Raw genomic sequence first — 25,443 nt, 5'->3', positions numbered from 1 at the left:
TTGCTGCTTTCTACCTATGAAATAGGTGCTGGAATAAAATCTCAGACTACAGAACTGATAAGAGATGGGAGTAGAGCAATGGCCCACCCACCAATTGTGCCATATGTCCTGTCTGCAGAGAGATTGTGGCATGGCCAGAGGGATACATTCAGGCCTTCCTGTTAGTTCCAACTGTAGCCAGATGGTCTTGGATCACCCTCACAGTGTCAGTGTTCTTGTCTCTAGACATGGTAGTGTTGCTTTTCAGGGTTACTCTAGAGTTGAAAGAGGCCCATTGACTTCCTGGGTTTGGTCAACATCCCTCAAATCTCCCCACTTCTCATCTTTCTAGGAAGTCTTCATGGCTTTGATTTTATACATTCCCTTAATTCTGTGTTAAACGGTGCAGGTAGAATAATCTGTCCAGAATACAGAGCAGATAATTTCACTCTGCTCTATAAGTCACTTATAGAGGAGTTACTGATCTTTAACATGGTTTCCAAGTTTTTGTATGGTCCAAGCTCTGTATTTCTCTCCAGCCTCAACTCTCCCTTTGCTTGCCCTGTCTGATTGATTTCCTAGCTGATGGCTCCAGGTTATGACATTGTTTTGTAAATTTGTCCTATCTTTCCTGCTTCACCTCCGTGTCACAAATTCCAGGAAGTGTTCCTGCCCTGCCAATGCATGCTTCTGCTTTCCAATCATACTTTGGCAAAATTACCTTACTTCTGTGTCTTCACCACTGCTCGGTAATCTCAAGAAAATAACCCTAACTTAGCACTGGTGCCTAGTAGTTGCTCAAAAAGTACTAATATTACTATTATATTTGCCTTATTATTGTGAACCATCTGAGACACTTCCGTATGTACTTTTTTTCAGCACATTAAAATAGTTATTTGGCATTGTGGAGTGTGCCTGTTAGACCTTTTAGTAGTTTTCTTAGTGAGTGTGGAAAAAAGCTCAGAAGTCTACCAAAAAGAGAAGGAATTGGGGAAAATTGGGGAAGTGGTCAGAAAATTATAGGAAATAGACAGAAGACAGATGTCAAAAAGCAATCAAGGGAAAAGAGAGCCAATGATTTCTAAATGGGGTCTTAGACTTCCAAAGCCATAGGTTTTGTCCTATATGAGGGAAAGTGAGTTTTCGTAGGTACAGAGTTACTGCAGTATTTCTGGATAGCAATTTAGACATGTTTATTAAACTAAACAGAAAAAAAAAAAAACTAAAGTGTGTGTACTCATTAATCTGTTGGTTCAGCATCTAGGAATTTATTTCCTAAGGAAACATATATGTTCAAGTATGTTGATTGCACTTTCGCTTATAACGATAGATATAAAATCTAATGGCCAAAAAGGAGATCGACCACATAAATTATAGTACATTCTTAAAATAAAATGCTATAAATCACATTAAAGAATTGTGTTGTGGAAGAATATTTAAATAATACATTAAATTATTTGTAGTAAATGGCTAAGTTAGTAAAAGTAGCTTCCATAAAAAATAAGTTTGTTAATGATGATATTTTGGGCTGGGATATGAAATAATGCTTGTTTTCCTCTTTGAGTTTTTCTCTAATTTAGAATATTCCTTAGTGTAGCTCTACTTTAGGGGAGCAGCTATAAAAGATCACTATCTGAAAGATAAAAGAAAAACATATCATCACTGAAAAAAATTGTTTAGGATTAGTACTTGACTTCAGGATCAGTCTTAACTGAATAGCAGAACTTATATAAATTTTTCTTGTTTCTTGTTATAAATTTGAATATATTCACTTCAGAAAGCAAAACAAGTATAAAAGGTCCATAGTCTTATCAACCTAAAACAGATATCATCAACATTCATATGTGTTATCTGTTGTATTCAGGAGAGATAAAAATTGAGATATAGATTGAGATATACTGTAATTTTACACATATATGAATTTTTGTTTACCCACAAACACACACACATACATATAAACTGTATAGATATGATTTAACATGAATTTTGGCAAACTTTCTATAAATACCTGGTAGTAAAAGTTGAGATTGCAGGCCACATACTGTTGCTGCTGCTCCTTCATTTCTTTTTTCCTTCCCTTTCTCCCCAACATCTCCCTCTCCATCTTTGTTGCTCCCTTTGTAAACTGTGAAAACCTATCTTACAGGCCATAACAAAACAGGCTTGGGACTTGGGCATGATTACCAATCCCTGATTTAGATTATGTAGTAACTGATTATAATGTACTTGAGATAAGAAGAGTATGTGCCACTTTTGCAAAGTATTATTTAACAACAGTGAAGTGAGTTACAAATGTTATCAGAAATACAAGATATAATGTGAATATTGGTCAGATTAGCCATGGAGCATTTTACTCCCCCCATGACTTTATTTGGTATGGTCATAGGCCACTTAGCAACAGGGATGTATTCTGAGAGATGCATCACAGGCAATTTCATCATGGTGTGAACATAATAGAGTACTGAACAGACTAGGATGGCCATGATACCACTAGGCAATATAATATTATGGGACCACCATGGTATATGTATTGCTTTAGACCAAAATGTCATTATGTAGTACATGACTATAGTTTTTAAGTAGACTTTCAGAGGATGCATCATTAGAAAAATATTAGAACTATCTTAAAGGGCTAGGATTGTAGCTTAGTGATAGAGTGCTTGCCTAGCATGTGTGAGGCACTGGGTTTGAGTCTCAGCACCACATATAAATAAATAAAATAAAGGGGAAAAATATCTTAAAGTTTTCTCTCTTCCTTTGCCCTTGAATCAGACTTTATTAAAGAATAATGTTGGAGAATATAAGTAATGGTTGCTATATGTCATTCAAATTAATTTTTCTTATTTAAGTCATAAGATAGATTGCGCTTCATCTTCAGGGATACATGGTTAATTTAACACAAGTATATATTGAATAAAATATTGTGAAGAATTTTCCATCAAATGAATAGAATTCATTGTGAGGTTTTGTTTTTTTCGCCCCCCCCCCAGATATGCTCAGTGAAGGAACGGCATGCCAGTGAAATGAGGGATTTGCCAAGTCGATATGTTGAAATAGGTATGGTTCACTCAGTGTCTGCTATGAGTGTAAATGTTCAAAAGAATGTCTGTTTTATTAAGTGGAAATCTAAAGCCATGTTCCTCATCAGGACACATTTCTGGGTGATTTGATGAAATACATCAGAAGCTTTTAGGTTTTGCAACTTTACTATGGAAACCCTTTTTTAAGAAACTATTCTTTTTTTTCACACAATAATTTTGTAAATTGCCTTTGAAGTCAAAGAACCATGGCTTTGGGTTCTGGTTTTGTTGCATACCACCTGGATTTGAGACAATTATCTGCCTTCTTCAGTATTTTTGTCTATAAAATTTGGAAGAGAATCTTTCTCATGAGTTAGTTGCAAGAAGTACAAGAATTCATTCATTCATTCATTCATTCATTTCCCTAGTACAGTACTGATACCTCATCCTGCCAATTTGAACCTTCTAAATACTTGATTTTATCATCATTGGTCTAGCTTAGACTGCCATAGTCTGGACTGCCATTTACCTGGACTTCTGCAGCAGCCTCTTAACTCCTTCCACTATGAATGACTCTAACTTATTCCACTGCAGTCAGAACTTGGATTGGATCACATTATCATCCTTCAGTTCCTTCCTGTTCCTTTTAGAATAAAGAGAAACTCGTCATTAGCACCTGACTGTCACCTCGTTGCAAGAGTACAGGGGTCTGTGGTGGCTGTGTCTGCCTCTCTAGCTGCAGACATTCTCCTGAGTCTTTATGCTGTTGTCAAACTGACTTTCTTCTACCTACCTCCTCTTCCATCTAGAATGTTCTTCCTGCTTCTTTTCACCTTAGTAGTTCCAAATTATTCCTCAGCTCACGTGTTGTAGAGAAAGTCCACTAGATCTCCCTAATGAAGCCAAGTCCTCCTTTGGGAGCATGTATAACACTGGCTACCGCCCTTTGCCTTATAGTTGTAGTGATCTCTTGATAAATTTAATGCATTTCTGTGTCTTCCACCAGACTGTCGCCTCATTCATTACAAGCATGCACTGGTCTGCATTTGCTCTCTTTATATCAAGGGCCTGGAACAGTGCTTGGCACATAGTAGGATGAAATGAATCGGTGACTCTAGGAAACAACTCTTGAAGAAAAGTGTGCTAAGGATGATCTGCCATTATTTTTATTTTTATAATTCTTAGGAGAAAAAAGTTTTGCCATATTATAAGTCAGCTATAAAATTAATTTGCCCATTTGGATGGTGGATGGGGAATATAAATTTAATGGGTCATTATAACAAGGCAAAACTGTCATAAATCATTTACTCCACATTACCCACATGACAAATGTGAGTAGGATTTACTTCTGGGCTGTTTTGTACTTGAAGTCAGAAGTTGGTGGTAGAGTTTTAACCATTTTTTTTTTTTTATCTTAGAGAATACATAGTTTAGGTTGCTAAGAGTATGGACAAATAGGTGTCTGCAGAACATAACAATACTGAGAAAAATCTCAGTGCACAGTGTCCTTAGAGATAATATTTGAATATTTTAAATAGAGACAAGTATTAAATTAACAAATCTGAGAATTTTTAAGAATGTAAAAATTTCCAGGAAAGTATAAAAATGTAGCGATTGTCATCTTCTCTCCTTAGTTGATATTTATTGCTCTCATTCTAGTTAGGGATGTTGTACTGTGTGCATTACCTGTATTCATTCATTCTCACCACAACCCTTTGAAGTTACTCAGTATGCTTCTCATTCCGTAGATTGAGAAATTGACCGTCAGAGATGTAAATACCTTGTTTAAGATCTTACACCTGTGGTAATAAAATGGATAGAATCCAACTCTGCAGAACCACCAGAAGGCTTCCAGGTAGACAAGGCAGTGTGGTGAATATATGATCTTGGTAGGATTCCTTAACCTCCCTGAGCCATACTTTCCCACTGTGATAGGCAGATGATAATACCTACCTCTCAGGGTAGTTGTGAGAATTAAGACATAACACAAGTAATGTGCCTCGCATGGTGCTTGGCAGTAGTAAATGCTCACTAAATCATGCATGTTATTATCACATGCACATGTCCATCCAAACACGTGACCGCTAAGTTTCCTCTGTGGTGGCTTTATTAATCCAGAGCCCTGGGATCACATTACTGAAGGGTAGTGGATCTGTACTGTAATTTATGTGAAATAGTCTGTGTGGGTACTAACAGTATCACATTACTGACATTTCACTATTATGGTTAGTGGTTAAGTACCATTTTTTCCCCTCATAAGAGCAAACCCTTAAGAATGTAAACCATTTCCACAGCAGGAAGCAAAGTGGTGTGGATAAGAGTCCTTGAGTAGGACAAAGGAAAGGAGAAATATTAGGAGGTCAGGATTACAATGTACTTTAGCCCTGAACAGTGTGAGCCACTGTTCTTTAATAAATGAGGTGAAGTGGCACTGAGATTAAAGAACTGTCTGTGGCTACACATTTCTTAGAAGCCAGATGTTTCTAACCCTTCCTTACAAGTTAGAATCAGAAAAACAACACAAAAGTTATTCCTGCCAACAGGATATTGATATACTCTTGTAAACGAAAAATAAAGATAAAGAGTCGGCCAGTCACCATGAAGACAGTCTCTGTACATAGAGATTTTGGATGTTATTTTTTGTTCCAGAATGTATTGCTAAAATTACAGTGTGGTCCATGCCTATTGTTTTAATCTCACTTGACTCTCTTTATTCCCACAAGACTCCCTAACCCTCTGATACTTTTCACCAAAGTTTCCCATGGTCTTTGTGGAATGGGAATTGCAGAGCTGATACATTTTTAGTTAATGAAGCCAATGTTTGCCATTTTCTGGAAGTTGCTGCCAAAGTCTGAGAATTTTCATGCAAGGAATTAATTATTGACTTTCTAGTCTTTATTTCATATAGAATCTTGTTTAAAAAAATAACTGAGATAAACCAACTACACAGGACTCTATAGAATGTCAGAGAAACCGGGAGGAACAAAAAGGTGATAAAAGAAGGTACCATCTCTTGATGTTAATTAAGTAGGGTCAGTACCTTTAATTGGTCATATACTATGATATTAACAGTTTAGTACATCACACTGTTTTCAGCCTCTCAATTTATTGGGAATGTGATGATCTGGAAGATGAATATCTGTTTGCTTGGTGCAGGAGAGCTGTGAGATCATTCTTTCATACATCTATGTATTCTCTTTCATCTATCTGTTATCATTTTGACTTTGACATACAACACAGCTGTGATAGTTTTCTTGTGCACATATGTGACATTTTTTTCCCATAATTGCTACTAAGTCTCAGTAGCAATTATGACAGTCACTGGTATCATCCAACGTGTTTTTATTTAAGGAGCTAGCGACATGTGGTTTTGTGTTCTGCTGTAGTTCAGCTTAACTATTTAGTAGATGAAATAATCATATCAACTTAAGAGTTGTCATTTAATTGACAGTAGTGTGCTGAATATTGATTAGAAAATATAGAATGAAATTGTAAACTAAACTTGCTTTAAGTGGTTTGTGACCTGAGTACTGCTGGCTTCTGTCTGATTTGAATGTTTTGTTATTTTCTCCATTAGCCATACTCTTCAATTTCACTTTCTTGTACCAGGTCTTCTTGGTGACTTGCTGTCACGCATCGTAAAGTCGCTTTTACTTTAATATATTTGCTTCATAGCACAGCCCTGAAGCTGTTGAAATGTTGTGATTTCCAAATGTATTTTCATTGATCACTAGTCAGGTTGACAAAGCGTCTAAATTTATTGAAAATAAGTTCTGAGAGCATTATTTCCAGTTGATTATGAAATACTACTGTCTGTTAACTAAGAGGTTAGAATTTTATGGTGACATGGACTATCATAAAGAGCTTATCAGTGAATATAAAACAATGGAAGGAACCTGTTCCTATTTATAAATTGCTTGACATACTTCCTTTTTGTTTCTTTAAGAATCATAAATAACAAGATCTGTAGGATATCACATTATTTAACTCCAATGAAGAATCCAAATCCTTCTGGGTCACATTTAGCTATTGGGCATTTGGGGATGAGCAAAGGGATTACAAGTGTTTAAAACCAGCAACACAAGTTCTGTTCTGCAGCGTTTTTACCCTCATAGTAGCATGATGGATTTAAGAAAAGGGCAGGTGGCACCCTGACAACATTGTGCTGAATCACCAGAGAGTTGTCAAGCCCTTAACTTCTAGTTTTGGTAACCCCCAGTACACTTTTAATCTGAGTGTCTGTCTCAGTGTTTTTACCTATGTGTTGTAGTGTGACTTGTTTAAGACTTAAACTTACTGCTTCTGCTGCCTTCTATTTCAGAGACATATTAGTGAAGATACTTAACTTCTCTGAGCTTCAGCTGTTCTAAAATAAAGATGATGTTGTTATGGTGAAAAGAGATATTGAATGTAAAACACTTAGCATACTGCCTCTCAGCATAGTCATATTCATTAAGTGGAAGCATTAAATTAATGTTGCTATTATTTAGTTACTCAGTGAGAAAGAAGAAGAGTGGTTTCCTTTAGAAATCAGAAGACTCAATTATTGTGTATCAAAAAACTAACTGCAAGAAAATTTTGGGAAAAATATAAGGGTTTACTGAATTATTGAGAACAGATCAATATATTTCATAATTGCATTTCTCATTAAAATATATGAATCTATAGATGACAGAAATACAGTAATAATACAAAACATTGCTTTAAAATCATGTTTTTTAGGTCATATACACAGATAGTAAAATCACCTAGTTCTGAATTATTTGGAGAAGGATCTTATTATTTAAGTAAAATTTTGTGTGTGTGTGTGTGTGTATGTTTAAGTGAGATGAAGAGGTTGTTTTTCTTATGTTATATAGACTGTTCTTATAGTCATGATTATTGCCACTATTTCCATCCTCATACATACTTCTCTCTAACCTAAATTTTTCTGCTTTTTACTGTTTCTTGTTTTATATCTATTTCCATTTTTTGATACGGCAGGCAGTACCTTAATTATTTTTTTAAATGATAGATGCACAAGCTCCCTTAAGTCAGGGCCAAGGTCTTAGTCTCTGGGTATTTCTAGAAGAGAGTCTTATGCACAGCTAGTACTTGGTCAAGTTGTTGATAACCCTCAGAGATCTCAGACCCATGGCACAAGAAAGTTCTTTCTTATTAATTCTTATTTCAATCACATGGTGCTCATTCTGAAACTGTTAGTATGTGCCATTGATGGCCCAACTTTGCTTACGTGTTATGGCTCTAACCCTAACCCCATTTCCCTGGGTAATATAAAGTTGATATAAAACACTGATCTTGGGAAGATGATACAGTGTCAGCATCATTTTTCAATCTGCCTGAGTCCTCACATAAAAATGGAACAAGTAGATCACAAAACAACACACAGACCACATTTACAACAAAACAAGGTAGCCCGAAGAACCCCAAGACACAAATAGATAAGGAAAAAACACTAGTGGTAGCCTGGTGCCTTGCTATGGTCATAGCCTCTGTGTGACACAGAGTAGAGGGGAATAGGGGTTCTCTGGCAGACTGAGGCCAGGAGAACTTCAAAGTAGTCAGTCAGTGTTCACCAGAAAGGACAGTAGGCTACCCCGAGAGCATCAGCAGTGGGTGTGGGGATCACTCCTATGTGTGAAGGGCCAGATTCCAGCTTCCCTTAAGCACTTCACAGTTGAGCAGCCAGGGTTTCCTGACAGATACAGGATATCGGAGGAGAACAGCAGGGAGGGAGCCTGTCAGTGCAAGACAGGGACATTAGAAACAAACAAAAGAACTAGGGGATCTCAGAAAGTGACCAGATTTTTTTTTTTTTTTAAGCACCAAATTATCATAGCAGAAGAGGGAGCTCTACAAGGTTAGAATATCTTTCCCAGTCCCTGTCTCCTAAGAGTTCAGTGACAATGACTTTACCTCATAATGAACACTAGGAAAATACTGAGATTAAATCCCTACTAAAGTTTAAGAAAAATAAGGAGATCAGTGGTGTCCTTCAAAATGAATGCACATCTGAAAGACATAACCATAACACAGATTGCAACTGAATATAAAAGCAAATAGAACCAAAAAGTTATGCTGAGAGAGGGGCAGAGAGGGAAAAGAAGGAATTAAAAAAAAAAAGAAGACAGTGTTTATCTGGTAAAGAACAATCTGTTCTTTACCAGATAAACATTTTTATCTGTCTGTTTATCTGACATCAAGATATATTCTAGTAAAATCACTGGACTTAAAGAACAAAAAAATTGGGAGGCCTTCTAGACCTATAGTCACCAGTATGGTAGCCACTAACCACTTGTGGTGAGACTTTGTAACATTGCTCTGTAGTGGTGGCAGATTGATGTGTACCATGTACCAGATTCCAGATTTTTTAGCATGAAAATAAAAAAGTAAAAGACCTCATTAATGATTTTTTTATGTTGTTACATATTGAAATAATAATTTGGATATATTGCATTAAAGAAAATACATCATTAAAATTTCACCTCTTTCATGAAGGAACTTTGGTTTGTGTAGAGGGGAGTCAGGGAAGGGGTGGGGTCATGGGGATGGGAAAAACAATAGAAAGAGACAGACATTATTACCCTATATAATGTATGATTACATTAGTGGAGTAACTCTGAACCCTGTTCAGCCAGAGGAATGAGAAGTTGTGCTCGATTTGTATACTATATGTCAAAACGCATTCTACTGTAAAATAAATTAATTAAAAATTTTTTAGCTCTTTCAAAGCTTTTGCTCCTTATTGTGGCTCATAGAAAATTTTACAAATTAGATATGCAACTGTGCTTTTGACTTGCATTGTGTATCTGTTGGGCAGCAATGATCAAGAATTCCAGCCTCCCTTCTGTATCAGTCCTACCAGCAAAATTACATTCATTATCCTTACTGTGGATCTAGAAAACTTTACTGAATAGAATTTTCATGTGAACAGCCCTTTTGAAACTCACTCTCTCTTAATCTACTTTGGATCTCTGTGTAAAGGTCTTGTATTACTTCTTCTAGCATGTCTAGGAATGCTTTATCCTCCTGAATAAACCAGAGTGCAGAAGCCCTTTCATCTCCATCAGGATAAGGAAGGCTTTTGCTGCCTTAATGCCTACCATTGCTGATGTTCATCAGCACACTGTTGTGTGAACACAGCATATTCCCTGCCTTGGCCTGGAATCATTCTCTCACTTTCTTGATCTCCTTGATCTGAAGGATAGCTTCTGTTTTGTGGTTTTCTCTGGGAACTTCATTTTTCTTTCTTCCTCCTCTATCTTTTGCTTTCTTTCAGTTTTGTGTTTTGCAAACAAATCAGAATTTGTTTTCATTTTCTTTGTGATTTATCTTCTCCAGATAATCTACTTAAAGATGAGTTTCTAGAGCATTAAACCTGTCAGCCATCTGTATTCAAATTGGGTTTATTTTAGGGGGAAAAGATTTTTTTATTAAAATTATTAAACTCATTATTACATGAAATGTAGTAGGATTTCAGGAGAAATAAGTAATTTGAAATTTCCATTGGCCCACTTTGAAATGTAAAGCCCATAATTATTTGGGGATATTTTACAAAATCAGTTCATAAACTTTTGCATATCTTTAGAAGAATAAATATTATCATTCAGTATTTCATTCTCTAAAAATTGGGAAAACTATTCCTTATATTTCTATATTCATTCTGATAACACTGTGTCCAGGCAGCCCTTCTTGGATTCAGTGTTAATATGAAAAATAAATTGTATCATGTTAGATCTAAAAACATTCATGTTCATTGAATTAGTTATGAAAAAGCAAGACCCCAGCATCCTTTCTGTAATGTTTTGTTTTAGGCAGAATTGCTACAGACATTTTCATAAATCAGCAACTCAAATTAGGAATGAGTTCTTTTTTAACATGATATCATTACTAGTGGGTATTAATGGAGAGGAATTGCTGAGTGATAAAGTGGGAGAGTACTCGCAACTAAGAGAAATAGCCATTTAGAACTCTTATTTTGTGAATAATAGTATTTCTGTAACAATTTTTTCTTTAAGATGATGATTTTGATACTAATAAGTTATTTTAACAAAAAGAATGTTTTAGTTTCAGTTTTATCTGTATATGGATAACTTGCCCAGTGTCTCTGGAAATCTCATCAATATTTTTGTGTACCATATCTTTTCTTTATAAGTAACTTTGTGTTAGTTTGTAATTTGCCCCTTCATGTAGTCTCTGTCTAAATTATTATTAATTCTCAATTACTAAAGTCTGATAAATTAAGTACTTAACAAATACACATTTATTACAATATCCAGTTGAGACTGTGTGTCTTTATAATCTTTCCTCATTTTCTTTAAGCACCCATTGGATTTTCTGTCATGTTCTTAATTAGAGAACTGGAAATTTTCTCTCTTATTCATGTAAGCTATTATACACAGACTATTGTACGCAGATCGTGAGGAGGAGGAGGAGGGCTTTGGATAAGATCATTTTCTAGCTTCTCTCTTCTGTATTTTAAGGCTCATTCATAAAAAGTCAGACATCTATATATATTTGGTTACCTTTAGGATAAACTCTGACATTGCCTATTAGTGAGGCTAGGCAGCCTGTTTGGCATCTCAGATGAGGAGAATAACTCATTCACGCACTGCTTCTTTTGCGTTTAAGGGGATTTTTTGGGGGGGGTGTCTCTGGCAAATGAGCACAGAAAAGCCTCCCTGTGACGTCATCAGTATGGCTTCTGTGGCTTGAATTTGTTCTTTACCAGAGTTGCTGGTAAAGGTATGCATAGCATTTCAAACATGAAATGTGATTTAGTGGAACAACTCAGGTCCATTTTTTGCCAACGTGGAGTGTTCGCTACCAAAAACTCTTGTCAGTTGTCCGTATAGCTCAAGAGAAGGTGAAACTGCCACGTTTTCAATCACACTGTCCTGTATGGCCCCATACTGTTCAGTACTGTCTGTACATTTCAATTCGCACCTCTCCGTTCCCCACCTGCATGCACAGTAGGATGAGAGTCCTTGTCTCTGCCCTGTGGTTGAGGTGGAGGTAGCTGTCTCACACGCTCTTTACAGCTGAATAAGGAGAAACTGTAAAGACTGGCAAAAGGAGAAGAGGAAGAAGAAAAATTCAGTAGCCCCTGTTCTTTCTGTATTATGGATTTTATTTCTGCTCTCATTTTTTTATCTTATAGAAAGGGAAGTTTATATCCACAGAAGTTAAAATGACTTGTCCAAGTTCAATTTAGTGGAAGTTATAGCCCAGATTTCCCAATTTGACATTAAATATTGTTTCCAGCATGATGCACTGAGTTCCCTTACTTGCGAAAAAAGAGTAATTTCATGACAGACATTTGCTAGATCTGCAGCTAATACCCACAACTGTGAAGAAGATCTGAATCGAGAAACTCTTTGAAAATGAGATGCGCCTGCATGAGAGTTTATTCCCAAATGAATCCTTAAGTGATTCATTTAATGATTCCTGGAAGACTCTTCCAGTCCCACTACTCTGTCAGCTCTTACCCTTTAAGAAGCTACCTCAAAACTTCACTTGTTAAAACAACAATCATTTGTATTTTATACAGCAAGCATTTATCATTAGAATCATATTTTGGTAATGTTTGTACTCTATCCATGGAACTCTTTTCAAATCTTTGGGATCCAAAGTTATTAAATTCACATACTTCTTAAGCAAAGTAATATTTTTTCTAAATTTTAAGTAGTCTATTTTGAGGAAGGAAAAAGAAGCTTATTATTTTTCTTTCACCTCTATTTCACTTGAAAAATAATAATGTTTGATCATAATGCAGTATTTGCATACTTTCTTTAACTTGAAGTTCTTTTAATAATGCAAAAAAAGAGTGTTTTATAATCACAAACAGCAGCCCTTGTGATATTTGTACCTCTATAAAGCCCCAGTTGTCAAAAACTTAAAATTAGGCATATGAAAAAATTAGTGTTGTTATTAATAATAGTTTACATTGAGTTTTATGAGTTTCATATTGTCTTCAAGTGATTTAACTATGTCATTTTTAAACTGCCTGGGCACATGTAACTCTTGACCATTCATGGTGCTATTATTCTTGGGTGCATTTTTAAAAATTTTTTTTTTCTGTCGTAGTTGGACACATTACCTTTATTCATTTATTTTTATGTGGTGCTGAGGATTGAACTCTGCACCTCGCACGTGCTAGGCGAGTGCTCTACTGCTGAGCCACAACCCCAGCTCCTTGGGTGCATTTTTGTTGCTGATAGAAATTTCAAGTTTAAGTTCTTACATAGCCATCTAGTACTGATGATTGTGAAGCATTTTCAGTGCTCAGTGGTGAAAGTATGTTTAATTATGCCCCTTCATGTTAGCTTTTTTAAAAAATTGGCACATAGTATTATACATATTTATGGAGCACACTGTGATAATTTGCTACTTGTATACAATGTGCAATGAACAAATTAAGGTAATTAGCATTTGCATCGCCTTAAACATTTATCATTTCTTTTTAAAATAAATCTGGCTGGTAGTTGATATGTCATTGTGTGTTGATTTTTGCTCCTTTTAATGGTGAATCTCTTGTTCACAGTGTCTCAGTTTGAAACTGAATTCCACATCAGTGGACTCGCTCCTCTCTGTGATCAGCTTGTTGTACTTTCCTACGTAAAAGAGGTTTCAGAAAAAACGGTAATTATTTTCTCCACAATTTCAAAGGGATGTGGGGTTTCATTTTTAGCATTATACCCAGATCAGGTTGCCTGTCAGAGGAGTCTTCTATAAGCTGAGTAGAACTTTCTTGATCTATAAGACTAGCAGAGATTATGCTGTAGACCCTAACATATTTACCTGAAGAAGGTCCACTCATTGCCTGCCTTTGTTCTTTTTTTCTGAGCAAAGAATAGAGTCATTTTCCCCCTCTTTTTCATCAGTCTCTTGGTATTTTAGTCGAAAGGAATGAAGTATCCCTCTTGCGGAAAGGCGAAGAAACTAAGCTGACACTGTGCGTTAGCAGAAATGACAGCAATGAAGTTGATCGGCTACAACAACAGGGGTCCCTGTGGTCAGAGGGAGTTATGGAAAGGGCAGTTCATTATTTCCTGTGGTCCAGACATATTTGTTTACTTCCCAGTGGCCTGGTGAATCTGAGTAGTTTGAGTGTTGTAACTTTGAGTTACCAATTATGGATTGTTGTAACTTTCAGTTACCAATGCAAATGATAGTATAGTGAAATGTGTGGCTAATAGAAAGCAGTAGATAGTCTAAATTTCATTGTAATGATGTTAGAATGAAGCTTACATCTGGGATCCAGTGGAGGGGCCAGAACACCCAGTTCTCCCTTTGAAGCCCAGGCCAGCACCATTCCCAGCTTGTTGTTATTGTTAGAGTCTAGGGGTCCTACCTAGAAGGGAATGGGAAGGCTTCAAGGCATAAACAAGGAGAGTTTTTTGTAAAGGATTTTCTTTTGGATGCTGTATATAAAAGAAATTGCAATTGATTCTCTACCCCTTTAGAGTAAGTAGGCAAGTGGACCTTCCTTGTTTGTGTCCTCCTCCTTTTCTTCTTAAATGGCAAGGAATAAAATGGGGGAGGAAAACCCTGGGAGCCCTTGTTTTGAAGTGGTAACTGCACTTGAGCTTTTCTCTGAGCGAGCACTTGCATTAGGAAGCCATCACTATAGTAACTGAAGCTCTGGGTGCCCATGTTGCTAGGCAATGGAATGCTGTAGACTTAAGTGAGCACTCAGACCTTCTAAAATCAATAGGGGTGGCTTCTATCCCTATTGCAGGACATCAGTTTATTATTATTTTATTTATTTATTTTTTGAAAATAAAGAAAAGCAGTCGCTCCTGAGGGAGTAAATTCAGTGCTTTTTGATGAGGAATGTGGGGAGGATTGAGATTGTGATTGAAAGAAATAAGGAAAGAAGCAGTAAAATGAAAAAGGAAGGCCTAATAAACAACTGACCAAAAGAAAGAATGAAAGAAAAGAAGCCTTTGTTAATAAAAGAGTATTGAAAATAAATAAATCCAAAGAAAGGCCAACCTTACAGAATAAATTAGAAAATGGAATTTATTTCAGAGGAAGAAGGAAGGGTCTTGGAGATGACTTAAAACATTTGTGTCAGTATACACAGAGACTCACTTTATTGAACATCAAAGTGTGCCTAAATCCTTAAATAAATTATTAAGGCAAAAGGAATAAAGAGGTCATCTTTAGGCCATCTTCTACCTTCCCCCCAGCTTTTCTTTTTTTCCATATTGAACAATGTTTAATTATATTTAATAAAATTTGTTTTCAGTATTTTTCCCAAAACATTTCCCATATGATGCCTATGATATAGTTTATTCACATAATTGCATTCAGTGGCACTTGCTCCTTAATATTGCCCTATTTTATGCATATTAATCCTCTGCATACGTATATGTGGTTTCTTTCCATTATTAGCATGTTTGGTAGTCATATACTATCCTGTCTGATTGACATACCTTAATTTATTAAGCAGTTCCCTATCGTTTGGTTTTTCTTTCATTAGTTAGTAAAGCACAAATGTGGTAAGTATTGGCTAAGCACTGGAAGTCAGAGATCAACAAAGCCAAATTCCTGACCTTGGTGAGCTAGATAAGCAGGCTGGTTAGCCAGGGAGCAAGAGTTGTAAAATGACATGAGTCACATTACTGGTACTTTTCTTACACATAGAAAGGCACTTTTGGTATTGTCTGGTGAGGTGGTTTAATGTGTTTTTTTTTTTGTTGAAATATTTTTTCTACTTTGCTATTCTAATGTTGACATCTTTTATCATTTTTATAGAAGTCGATTTTTTATGGTTTTTATTAGTGCACTATGGTTATACATAACAGCTGGATTCATTGTGACATATTTACACATACACATAACATGATTCGATCAGTCTTATTCCTCAGTACCTCCCTATTCCCTCCCTCCCTTGCTAGCCCTTTTCCTCAGCTGGTCTCTCTTTTATTATTATTTTTAAAAGAGTACATTTGTGTGTGTGTGTGTGTGAGAGAGAGAGAGAGAGAGTGAGACTCATTGTGATTTGTTAATTACATGGACTTAGCATAATTTGATCAATTTCATTCCTTAGTACTCCCTCTGTCATTCCTTAGTACTTTCCTCCCTGTCAGTCCCCTTGGTCTGCTCTGTTAATCTCCCTTCTATTTTTGTGAAATCCCCTTTTTTATTCCTTATTTTTCCTCTCCAGCTTCCATATTATAAGAGAAAACATTCAACCCATGACTTTCTGAATCTGGTTTATATGACATTCAGTTTTTTAAATATGCAAATCTTTTCATTTTCTTTGATTTTTTTCTGTTTTAAATTTATCTGATAAATTATGCTGTGTGTTCATACTCACTCTTTTTGTTGATCTTGTGTAGTTGCTATTTTATTTTTTGAATGTTTTCAGTATATGAGATGGAAGGCTAATAATTACTTCCCAGTTTTCTGAACAAGATTTGTCAAATTCAGGTTTACTATTTTATTTGGGAAACTTAGAGGGCCAGGTCTAGTTCTGGAGGGTATTTTGTTTTGGTTGTTTGTTTTTTTCCCATTTCATTTCTCTCATCTGTGTCTTCTCTGTACCAGTTTCAAAGTGCTTCAGGTATTGTTGGTTTGTAAAATGAACTCAAGTGTATGTTTTGTACACAAAGTTCACAAAGCATAAACTTTAAATTAGAAAAAACTTGACTTCAAGTCTAAAGTTTGCTTTAAGTCCTGATTCTCCACATAACCCACTTTTGTAATTGGCTTATATAACTTTAACCTTAACTTTTTTGATTCTCTGTTTTCTCCATCTATAAAATTAGAAATTATAATTCTTCACTTTGTAGGGCTCATTTAAGAACTTAGAGTAATATATGTATATTCACTTGCTAGATTTATTGAACTGCCACAGGTCCTCAGCAAATATTCTCTCATCATTCCCTTTTTGTCCTAATCTTGCGATTCATCATCCAAAACTGAAGTCACCAGCTGTGTATGGCTGTTTGTATTTAAACTAATTAAAATCAAATAAAATTTAAATTCTTATTCATATTAATAGCATTTTATGTGTGCAGTAGCCACCTGTGACTAACATCTGCCATATTGGGCTGTGCAAATATAGAATATCTCCATCATCTTAACAATGTCTGATTTAGAGGCAACTCCGAAATCTTCGGCTTTTTAACACTAATAGTAACTTTACTAGTATTATCATTGATTTGGATAATGGAACAGTTCGTACATTATTTTACTTTTCCACACATATTTGTAGAAGAGATGTAATAAAAGGGCCAAATTCACTGTCTTGGGCCACTCCTGAGATTGGATGGGCTGCAGTGGTAGAGTGCCCGCCCATATCACACAGTGCTGTTTATCTTACACAAAAGGTCAAGAAATAAGACATTGTTAGGATGCTGTCTACTATAGGCTGTTGGGAATGGCTTATGTGTGCAAAGTGATAAAATCAAAGCAAGTGGGCTGGAGTGCTGTTCAGTGGTAGAGCATTTGCTTGGTGTGCATCCCTGGGTTCTGTCCACAGCACTGCAAAAAAATGAATAAAACAAAACCAAAGCAAATATGGTTACCTTGAATTAATTTGCATAACTGGAAATGTATTTAAAACATGCCTTTTCCTTTCTCCTTGCTCCCCCAGGAAAGAGAATATTGTGCCAGACCTAGATTGGATATCATCCAGCCACTTTCTGAGACTTGTGAAGAGATCTCTTCTGATGCTTTGACAGTCAGAGGTTTTCAGGAGAATGAATGTAGAGATTATCATTTAGGTGAGAGAGAGAGCAAAGGTCTGGTTCATGTGATTTCCTGTGTTATTTGCCCTTCTACTTTATTTGGACAAAAGGAAACTTAAATGGAGTTGCTGGGAGGATCTTAGAGAATATGTAGGCAGGCCTCTTCTTTTGAAAACCAGAGCGTTTAGGCTCAGAAATATCCCAGAGCTTTTCTAAGCTGTCATTGCAAAAGGAAGTAGAAACCAGGACTGATGAGGAGTAGGCTCCTTGTTTGTTGTTTTATTATTACTTTTTTCCATTGTGCTAAGTAACAGTTAACTTGATGTCAAGTAACTCTCTGGTTCTAATATCCCTCCAACTTTATGTCCCTGTAAGGTTTGCTCTTGGATGGCAGAGAAATTGTCTTTCTGTGAGTTACTGAGTGCTCACAGCTGAGAAGAGTCCTACCATATCACTAGGCATTAGGTGAATATTTGTGGAGTGGATGGATGAGCATACTTAGTCATTCACTGTGCAGACACAAAAGGAACACCATTATTATTTAGTCATACCAAGGCCATCTGTGTTTGAGTGTCATCATATCCTCATAAAATACATTGAGGAAAATAGAACAGTTAGGCTTTTTAAAAAATTTGTTTCCTGCTTTAAGAACGTTTGACACTTTGTGAGAATATTTTCATTTCCTACGTTGGCTGAAGAAATGAAGAAATATTCTATACATGTTTGAGCTTTCTTATGTGAAGTTTCAAATCAGTTGAAAAATGGGAGTATATTCTGGACTTGGCAAAAAGCAACTGTGATTCACAACTGAAAGCGTCCAATCTAGGTATTTTGCTCAGAGCAATCTCTGCTGCACACTTAGAAACCATTCAGAACAGGTTTTATAATTGAATTCTGCAGGAAACCCTCACCATTGGCATTGTGCACAACATGCTGAAATGATAGATTATGTCCCCAGGGCTTGGACGTCTGTCATTTATGCTTTAGATGGCCTTGACCTTGATGAGGAGGAAACATTTATCGCAGACTGTGGGGTGTAATTGTTCTGTAAAAATAGAACAGTGTCATAAATGGCCATAAATAAAGTTTATATACAGTAGATGAATTCTAATATGCAATGGATGTGAAGAATTTTGAACATTGTTTATCATATGAAGTCAGAATGTTAATGTATTTAAACACAGAATTTTGAACCTGTTAAGTTTTATAGTACTTGTTTTCTCCCTGTTTCCCTTTTCTCTTTTCTTACTTCTTTCTTTCCCTTTCAGATCTGAAATACATTCTGTTATGTTCTACCCTATTTCCTTCCTTTACCTTTCAACAAAGTGAAGCACATTTGCAAGTGTAGACAAGTTTTCTCTTTACTCTGAAATTTGGTGGGCTCACCAGGTTCCCACAAACTGTTGCAACACTTTTTGTACTGTTGAATCACTCTAGTTGTTCCTCTCTTCTCTCACTTCTAGAATACTCTGAAGGGGAATCACTCTTCTACATCGTGAGTCCAAGAGATGTTGTAGTAGCCAAGGAACGAGACCAAGATGATCACATCGACTGGCTCCTTGAAAAGAAGAAATATGAAGTAGTTTTGATTTTAATTTCTTGGGAGTATTGACTTGTCTGTAACAGAGACAGGATAATAGATTTTTGTTGTAAATCTTCTGTGTGGTTGAATTAGAGTGCTCCAAACCAAAAAATATATATATGGAGGAGGATAATAACTTTCCCCTCTCAGAAATTAGGGAACAAAAAGATTGCTATGATGTTGACTGGCTTTACTAAGTTAAATTGGGGAGGAGTCAGTGGTATAGGGAGGGAGAGGTTTAGATCTAACCTATTGAAATTTTATTTTGTGATTTATTTTTTTTTCCACCCAAGGAGTGGAAAAGAGAGCTAATTCCTCAGAGTTGTCTATTTGGACATTTTAATGAAATCACTCATTTTATCCTTATTTTTTTTGGAAAGATAAAGCTACTAAATTTTTACTCTCTGAGGTTGGTTTGAACCAACCTCAGTTATCAGATCAGTTATCAGATAATCAGATATCTTTGTAGTCCAGGTAGGAAGTGATGAGACCTGCTAGCTTGGATAGAATGATATTGTCCACTTTAGTAAATCTTGGTTTAGACAGATTTGATTAGAGAATGCCCCAATAGGACTTTATTTAAAAAATATATTTTTCAATTTTAATAGCTGAAATGTATCATGTTGGTTTAGACAGACTGTGGATGGGCTTATGTATTAATTATCAGAAAACAATAGCAATTAGCCCAACTTTTTGTTCCTCTAAATTTGTAACTACCTGGAAGGATAGGAAAAATCATTTTAATCTAAAAACTGTTTAGAGTCTAGATATAGTTGAGTAGTTGCTAAAAGAAATTTTATTTTTAATTATTTATGTTAGACTAATACTTATAAACTTTCTAAAGTAAAAAACAAAATCAGAGATTTTCAAATGCTTAATTATAGATATACAAAAACGTGTACAATTTATCTATGTTGAAACCTAAAGAAAAGTGCCTTTTTCCTTCTCTCCCTCCCTCCTTGCTCTCTTCTTTCCTTCCCTTCCTCTGTCCCTCAATATGTCCCTCAGTATCTGTCACACCAATTTAGAATGACAGCTGCCTTATTTTGCTTGGAGACTAGGAGATTTTGTTGTATTTTGATTTGTGTATGAAATGTGATTCCAATATCCTAATTCGGAAATGAATTCAAATGGAAATGAAAGAAGTCTTCATTTTGGTTGACTGCCTTTGTTTGAGTTTGAATTCAGTGAAGTTCATTCAACCATGGCATTAAAAATTCCAGTGCTTCAAGCAAAAGCCACAGAAAAATGGGGCTTTATTCATGTAGTCCAGAATGTTAAAACATAATAAATATAGTGTTTATAACCACCACATCTTTCTTTCCCTTTTCTTTTCCCATTTTCTTTCCCTTTTTTTTTGTTTCTTTTATCATGCCTATGTAAATATAGGAAGCTTTGATGGCAGCTGAAATTAGCCAAAGGAACATAAAAAGACATAAGATTCTGGTAAGTATGCCTTTTTTTTATTATATTAGAATAACTTTACCTTTTAATAAGTTGAAAAGACCATGTTCTACCTATCTTTTCAGAATTTATTTTAAATAAACTAATTCTCTTTGGTCTGTGAAGTCAAAATATTTCATTTTATCAAATCAGTTTCTTCTTGTAAACAAGACACTTGAACAGCTGCGAGGAGGTATAATTTGAAAACTATATTTGTAAAATACACTTTAAATACAAAGCTTTCCAGTTATGTATATGGAAGTTTCTTTAAATTATAGATGAAATCACATTATCTCAAAATTTATTGAAAGAGTGCTTTCGTAAAACCAGATTGCTTTGGTGTCTCCATAATAACAAACTCAATTGATTTTGTTTTGGAGACTTATCTAGGACATCAAATACATTTTTATTTCATTTTGAATTCAGGAAAAATGTAGAGACTGAAGGCCCATTTCTTTGCTGACTATGACAGAGAATGTACAGATATAAAGCAGATAAGAAATCAAATCCTTTTCAGGTCCTGAGAGAACATCTAGCCTGGTACCTGTGTTTTGCAGGTGAAAACTACAAACTTAGTCTTTTATGGCTAATTGAGTTTCTACACAAATTTCTTTTTTGCCTATGCTTTCCCTTCCTTAAACTCTTTGGTCCCCATAAGGCTTTAATTCCCAGAATGTACAAGCAGGATAATTTAGGATTAAGAGGAAAAGAGAAAACCAGAGCATCTTTTAGTTTTAAGTTAAAAATGTAGGGGATAGGCAAGAATTCTTTAGAAATAGGAGAGAACTGAAAAGGCTTGTTTTACTTGGTTATGCAGAGCAGTTAAAGGAATTTCTACCTAGAAAGCAAGAACCAGATCTTGAAGGGATTTCCATAATTAGAAGCTTGGTTCTATTTTAGAACCCTTAAAAGACAATCTGAGCTTTTAGGCCCATATCAGATTTCCCTATTACTGAGATTTTCTGGTGGAGACAAGGTCAGCTGAGATGGAGATCAGTTATCAGATAATCAGATATCTTTGTAGTCCAGGTAGGAAGTGATGAGACCTGCTCAGAGTCAGCAGGAATAGGGACATCTTATGGGACATCCTCGAGGAGCGCAGGAAAGAAATTTGAACTCAAAAATAGATTCAGAAGTTATCAGCCAGAAAATATCAGTTGAGTGCTTGAGTTTGGATTAGCACACTTAGGGTGGGTACATAGTATCAGAGAACAGAGGAATGGGAATGGAACCATAAGGAACACTGTCATTCAAGGAATATCTGTAAAACAGATTTGGAACAGCCAGAGGAATTTTATGTCAAAGGAGTTGAAAGAGGAGAGCATTGAGAGTAAAGAGAGTTACATACTTATGGGCCTGAGGTAAACAGGTCAAAAAGGCTAGACAAGCTGAGTTGGTCAGGTGTATAGTGGATTTGGTAATGTGAAAGTAACTAGGGAAATTTCTGCTTATGTATAATTTATTTTCAACGTGGTATAGGGATTAAAAGTTAATAGTTAAAAGGAGTTTGTAGAGTCAGCTTAGCTATGAATGAGAGAGACTGGAGACTGTAGGTGGCGGCTCTGGCATCATGGGATAGTTGTTGTTGCTGTTTTTTGTAACAGAGACATTTAAACATGCTTGTGCTAATGGGAAAGTGAGAAAATAGGGTATATAGAAAAAGAGGAAAGGTTCAGAATGAGCTCTGCAACCTGGCAGCATGGACGTGTGGTGGAGGGACTGGTACTGAAATCTCACAAAATGACCCTCTGTAGATATTGTGATATATGGTCTGTTTTCACTCTCATTCTGTAGGTCTGAAATGATTTCTCACATAATAGTCATTAAAGAAAAAAATTTAAATAAATTTAAAACCATTGTTTATCTCCCCTCTTGAAAAGAGCCTGTCCTGTATATTAAGTATGCATAGATTTTTTTTCTCCTGGCATGAAATGTTTCCATATCAGGCATGCAGAGAAAAAATGGGCTCCTCTCATTTCTGCCATATTGAAAGAAATTCCACATGTATCTTTTTGTACATGAAGTAGAAGTTAAAGCCAAGTTTTGTTATATATAATAAATTAGCTTTTAATGAAAATGCTTTCAGGTGAGGATAATATTTCATAAAAAGAGTCATGGGGAGATCAAGCAAAAGCTGTTCTCCCATGCCTGTGGTGACACTGGCCACCCCAGATCCTTTCAGAACCAGTGAATATTCTGAAGACACTCGGTTCCCTGCTTTCATGCCAGTTTCCTTCATCTGTAAATTTATGGATTTGAATTTCTTGTTTTTCTCAGCTCATTTTCACTTTAGGATTAAGTTTAATATTTCATATTTCCTTTTAATCTGATAGTCTGTCATTTCATTTTTCTTAACATTTCAGACTTGAGGTAGAGGAGACATGTAGTTCACATTTTACAGATGAAAGCACAAGAAAGAGAATTTTATATCCATTGACAACATGGAATTGTTGGATCATGTTTCTAATATTAGAGATTTCCTTTGCAGAAAATCTCTTAGAGGGGATCATATTAGAAGCTTTTAAAATAGTAACATTATTTATTTTTTAAAAATTGAATTTCAGAGCCAGGCTTGGTGGTACATGACTGTAATCCCAGTGATAGGAGTCAGAGACAGGAGGATCACAAGTTCAAGGCCAGCCTGGACAACTTGGGAAACCCTGGCTGGGAATGTAGCTCCGTGGTAAAGAGGCCCTGGGTTCACACGTCAGCACCACCACCCCCCCCCCAAAAAAAAATTAATATACATATAAAAACAAATACATGTACTTTTAAATGTGAATATACTAAAGAAAGAAGCAAGCATAACTGCATAAAGCAAACTGCAATATCACTATTGTCGATAGGACCCTAACATCATGGCCTGCTTATAAACAGATTCAGCTTTTCAGTTGTTCCTTTTGAATTTTGAAATTCCTCCATTTTCTCTAGGATATCGGCTTGGCATATATAAATCACTTGGTGGAGAGAGGAGAATATGACATAGCAGCACGGTAATAAACACATTTTCACAATTTTTACTAATACAAATAGAACAGGTCAATGTTAACAACAGCAATCAGTCATTCTATTTAACAGACATTTTGGTGTTTTTGTTTTAAACATCTTTCTAACAGGAATAATTTTGAATATTAGTGGTTTCAATCACAGAATAGATTAATATCTGTTATTTCTGCAACTTCTGTTGCACTTTCACCAAAAGGAGAATTGTTTCTCACATATTTAATGAGAAAAGTGTCAAGATCCATGAAGAATGTGGGATTTTCCCATTTATAAGCTAGCAGGTTAGCCTGCCACAGTTTCATTGTTAACCAGAAGACATGATATGAGACTCCAGAGTCAGAGCTAAAGAACTATCTCTATGGTTTTAGGAACCAAGGTATCATCTTTTAACCTAAGTCCCCAATCCTTAATCCCCATTCCCATAGAACAACATGGAGGGGGCCCAGTGATTCTGCCTATGTAGTAGGTTGTGTTATTTGGGTGGAGTCCTGAGCCTGGGATATCTTTTCTAGGGCAATGACCCAGAAAAAAGACATTGCCTTCATTGTACTGGACAGTAAGCAGAGCTGCCCTCTCTGGAGGGAGATACTGTCTTTGTCTAAGGCTGTTGAAAGATAGCCCAGAACAAAATGCCTCTGCTTACAATTTCAGGAAAATTGTTTCCCAAGGAGAAATTGGCTACTAAATGGAAATGGTCAAACCATAGGATCCCAGGTTGCTGGGGCCTTTGGTGGGCGGAAAGCATGCATGTATATAGTGGTCATGTGATCCTTTTGGAATTTTGCAGTGCCCATCTCTGTGACCATGCAGCATCCTTGGAAGGTAGCCTTTAGTTCCCTGAGATTATTTAAGAAACTATGTTTCTCTAATATGTTAATAAAAACAATAAGTTTCATTCATACATAAATAATCTTCTGGATTACATTCTAAGATGGGACTCTAGTTTTTTAAAGTCTCATTTTGTAGCCTATTATTTAAATCAGTTCAGGAGGAACTGATACTTTTGGATATAGTGAATTTTCTTCAAGGCAAAAAAGGGCCCCAAACCAGCAGTGTTGATCCAGACAAATAGTACACTTAAAACAGGAAAATCATTGGGGAAACCCCTAATGTAATCTTCTGAAAGAGATTTATCTGGATTTATAACTATTTTGTGTAATTTTCATGATTTGTATCAACCTGTATATGCAACCAAGTAACGGTAGTAACTTCATGTTAATTAGCACACGAGAAAGAAATTTGTCAAAACCTTCAAAGAGAGATTTATCTAAACCACAGGGGAAAATGTCTACTTATTCCATCTATTTATTTATTTATTTATTTGTAATTTGTTTCTCTCTGGAATGTTTTTACTGCAGCAAATGCCAGAAAATCCTTGGGAAAAACGCAGCCCTCTGGGAATACGAAGTTTATAAATTTAAAGAAATTGGACAGCTTAAGGTAAACAAAGATTTATTTTTAACTCTTAGTTTCTGCATGTTAAATGAAAATAAGAATAGTAGTAATCACTTCTTTATTGGGAAGTATTTTATCATTGGGAAAGAAAAATCAAAAAATCAAACTTGGCAATTAGTTTCAAAACATAAAGCATAGTTTGTAATTTTGGGTGTGTGTATACTATGTATATTTACATATATGAGATGGTCTCTCTTTTTTTTAATCTTTTAACCTTTTACCACTACAGTTTTCTTTTTTTTTTTTTTTTTTTTTTTTT

General features: G+C 35.7%; 1 protein-coding gene across 2 annotated transcripts in view; it reads left to right on the top strand.

Moving 5' to 3' along the window:
* Vps41 (VPS41 subunit of HOPS complex) overlaps positions 1-25,443 on the top strand; it is a 169,255-nt gene that overhangs the window by 110,970 nt on the left and 32,842 nt on the right. For both annotated transcript variants that reach the window (XM_015490238.2, XM_048786477.1), the window contains 7 exons: positions 2,970-3,036; positions 13,543-13,640; positions 17,608-17,737; positions 19,165-19,280; positions 20,673-20,729; positions 23,658-23,719; positions 25,088-25,169. In XM_015490238.2, the coding sequence (XP_015345724.1) occupies positions 2,970-3,036; positions 13,543-13,640; positions 17,608-17,737; positions 19,165-19,280; positions 20,673-20,729; positions 23,658-23,719; positions 25,088-25,169 (612 nt within the window). The remainder of the gene's footprint in view (positions 1-2,969; positions 3,037-13,542; positions 13,641-17,607; positions 17,738-19,164; positions 19,281-20,672; positions 20,730-23,657; positions 23,720-25,087; positions 25,170-25,443) is intronic.

This window comes from Marmota marmota, unplaced genomic scaffold (genome assembly GCF_001458135.2).
Source record: "Marmota marmota marmota unplaced genomic scaffold, marMar, whole genome shotgun sequence".
NCBI lineage: Eukaryota > Metazoa > Chordata > Mammalia > Rodentia > Sciuridae > Marmota > Marmota marmota.
The sequence above is the reverse complement of the archived record's forward strand: the minus strand, read 5'-3'. Positions and strand labels throughout refer to the sequence as shown.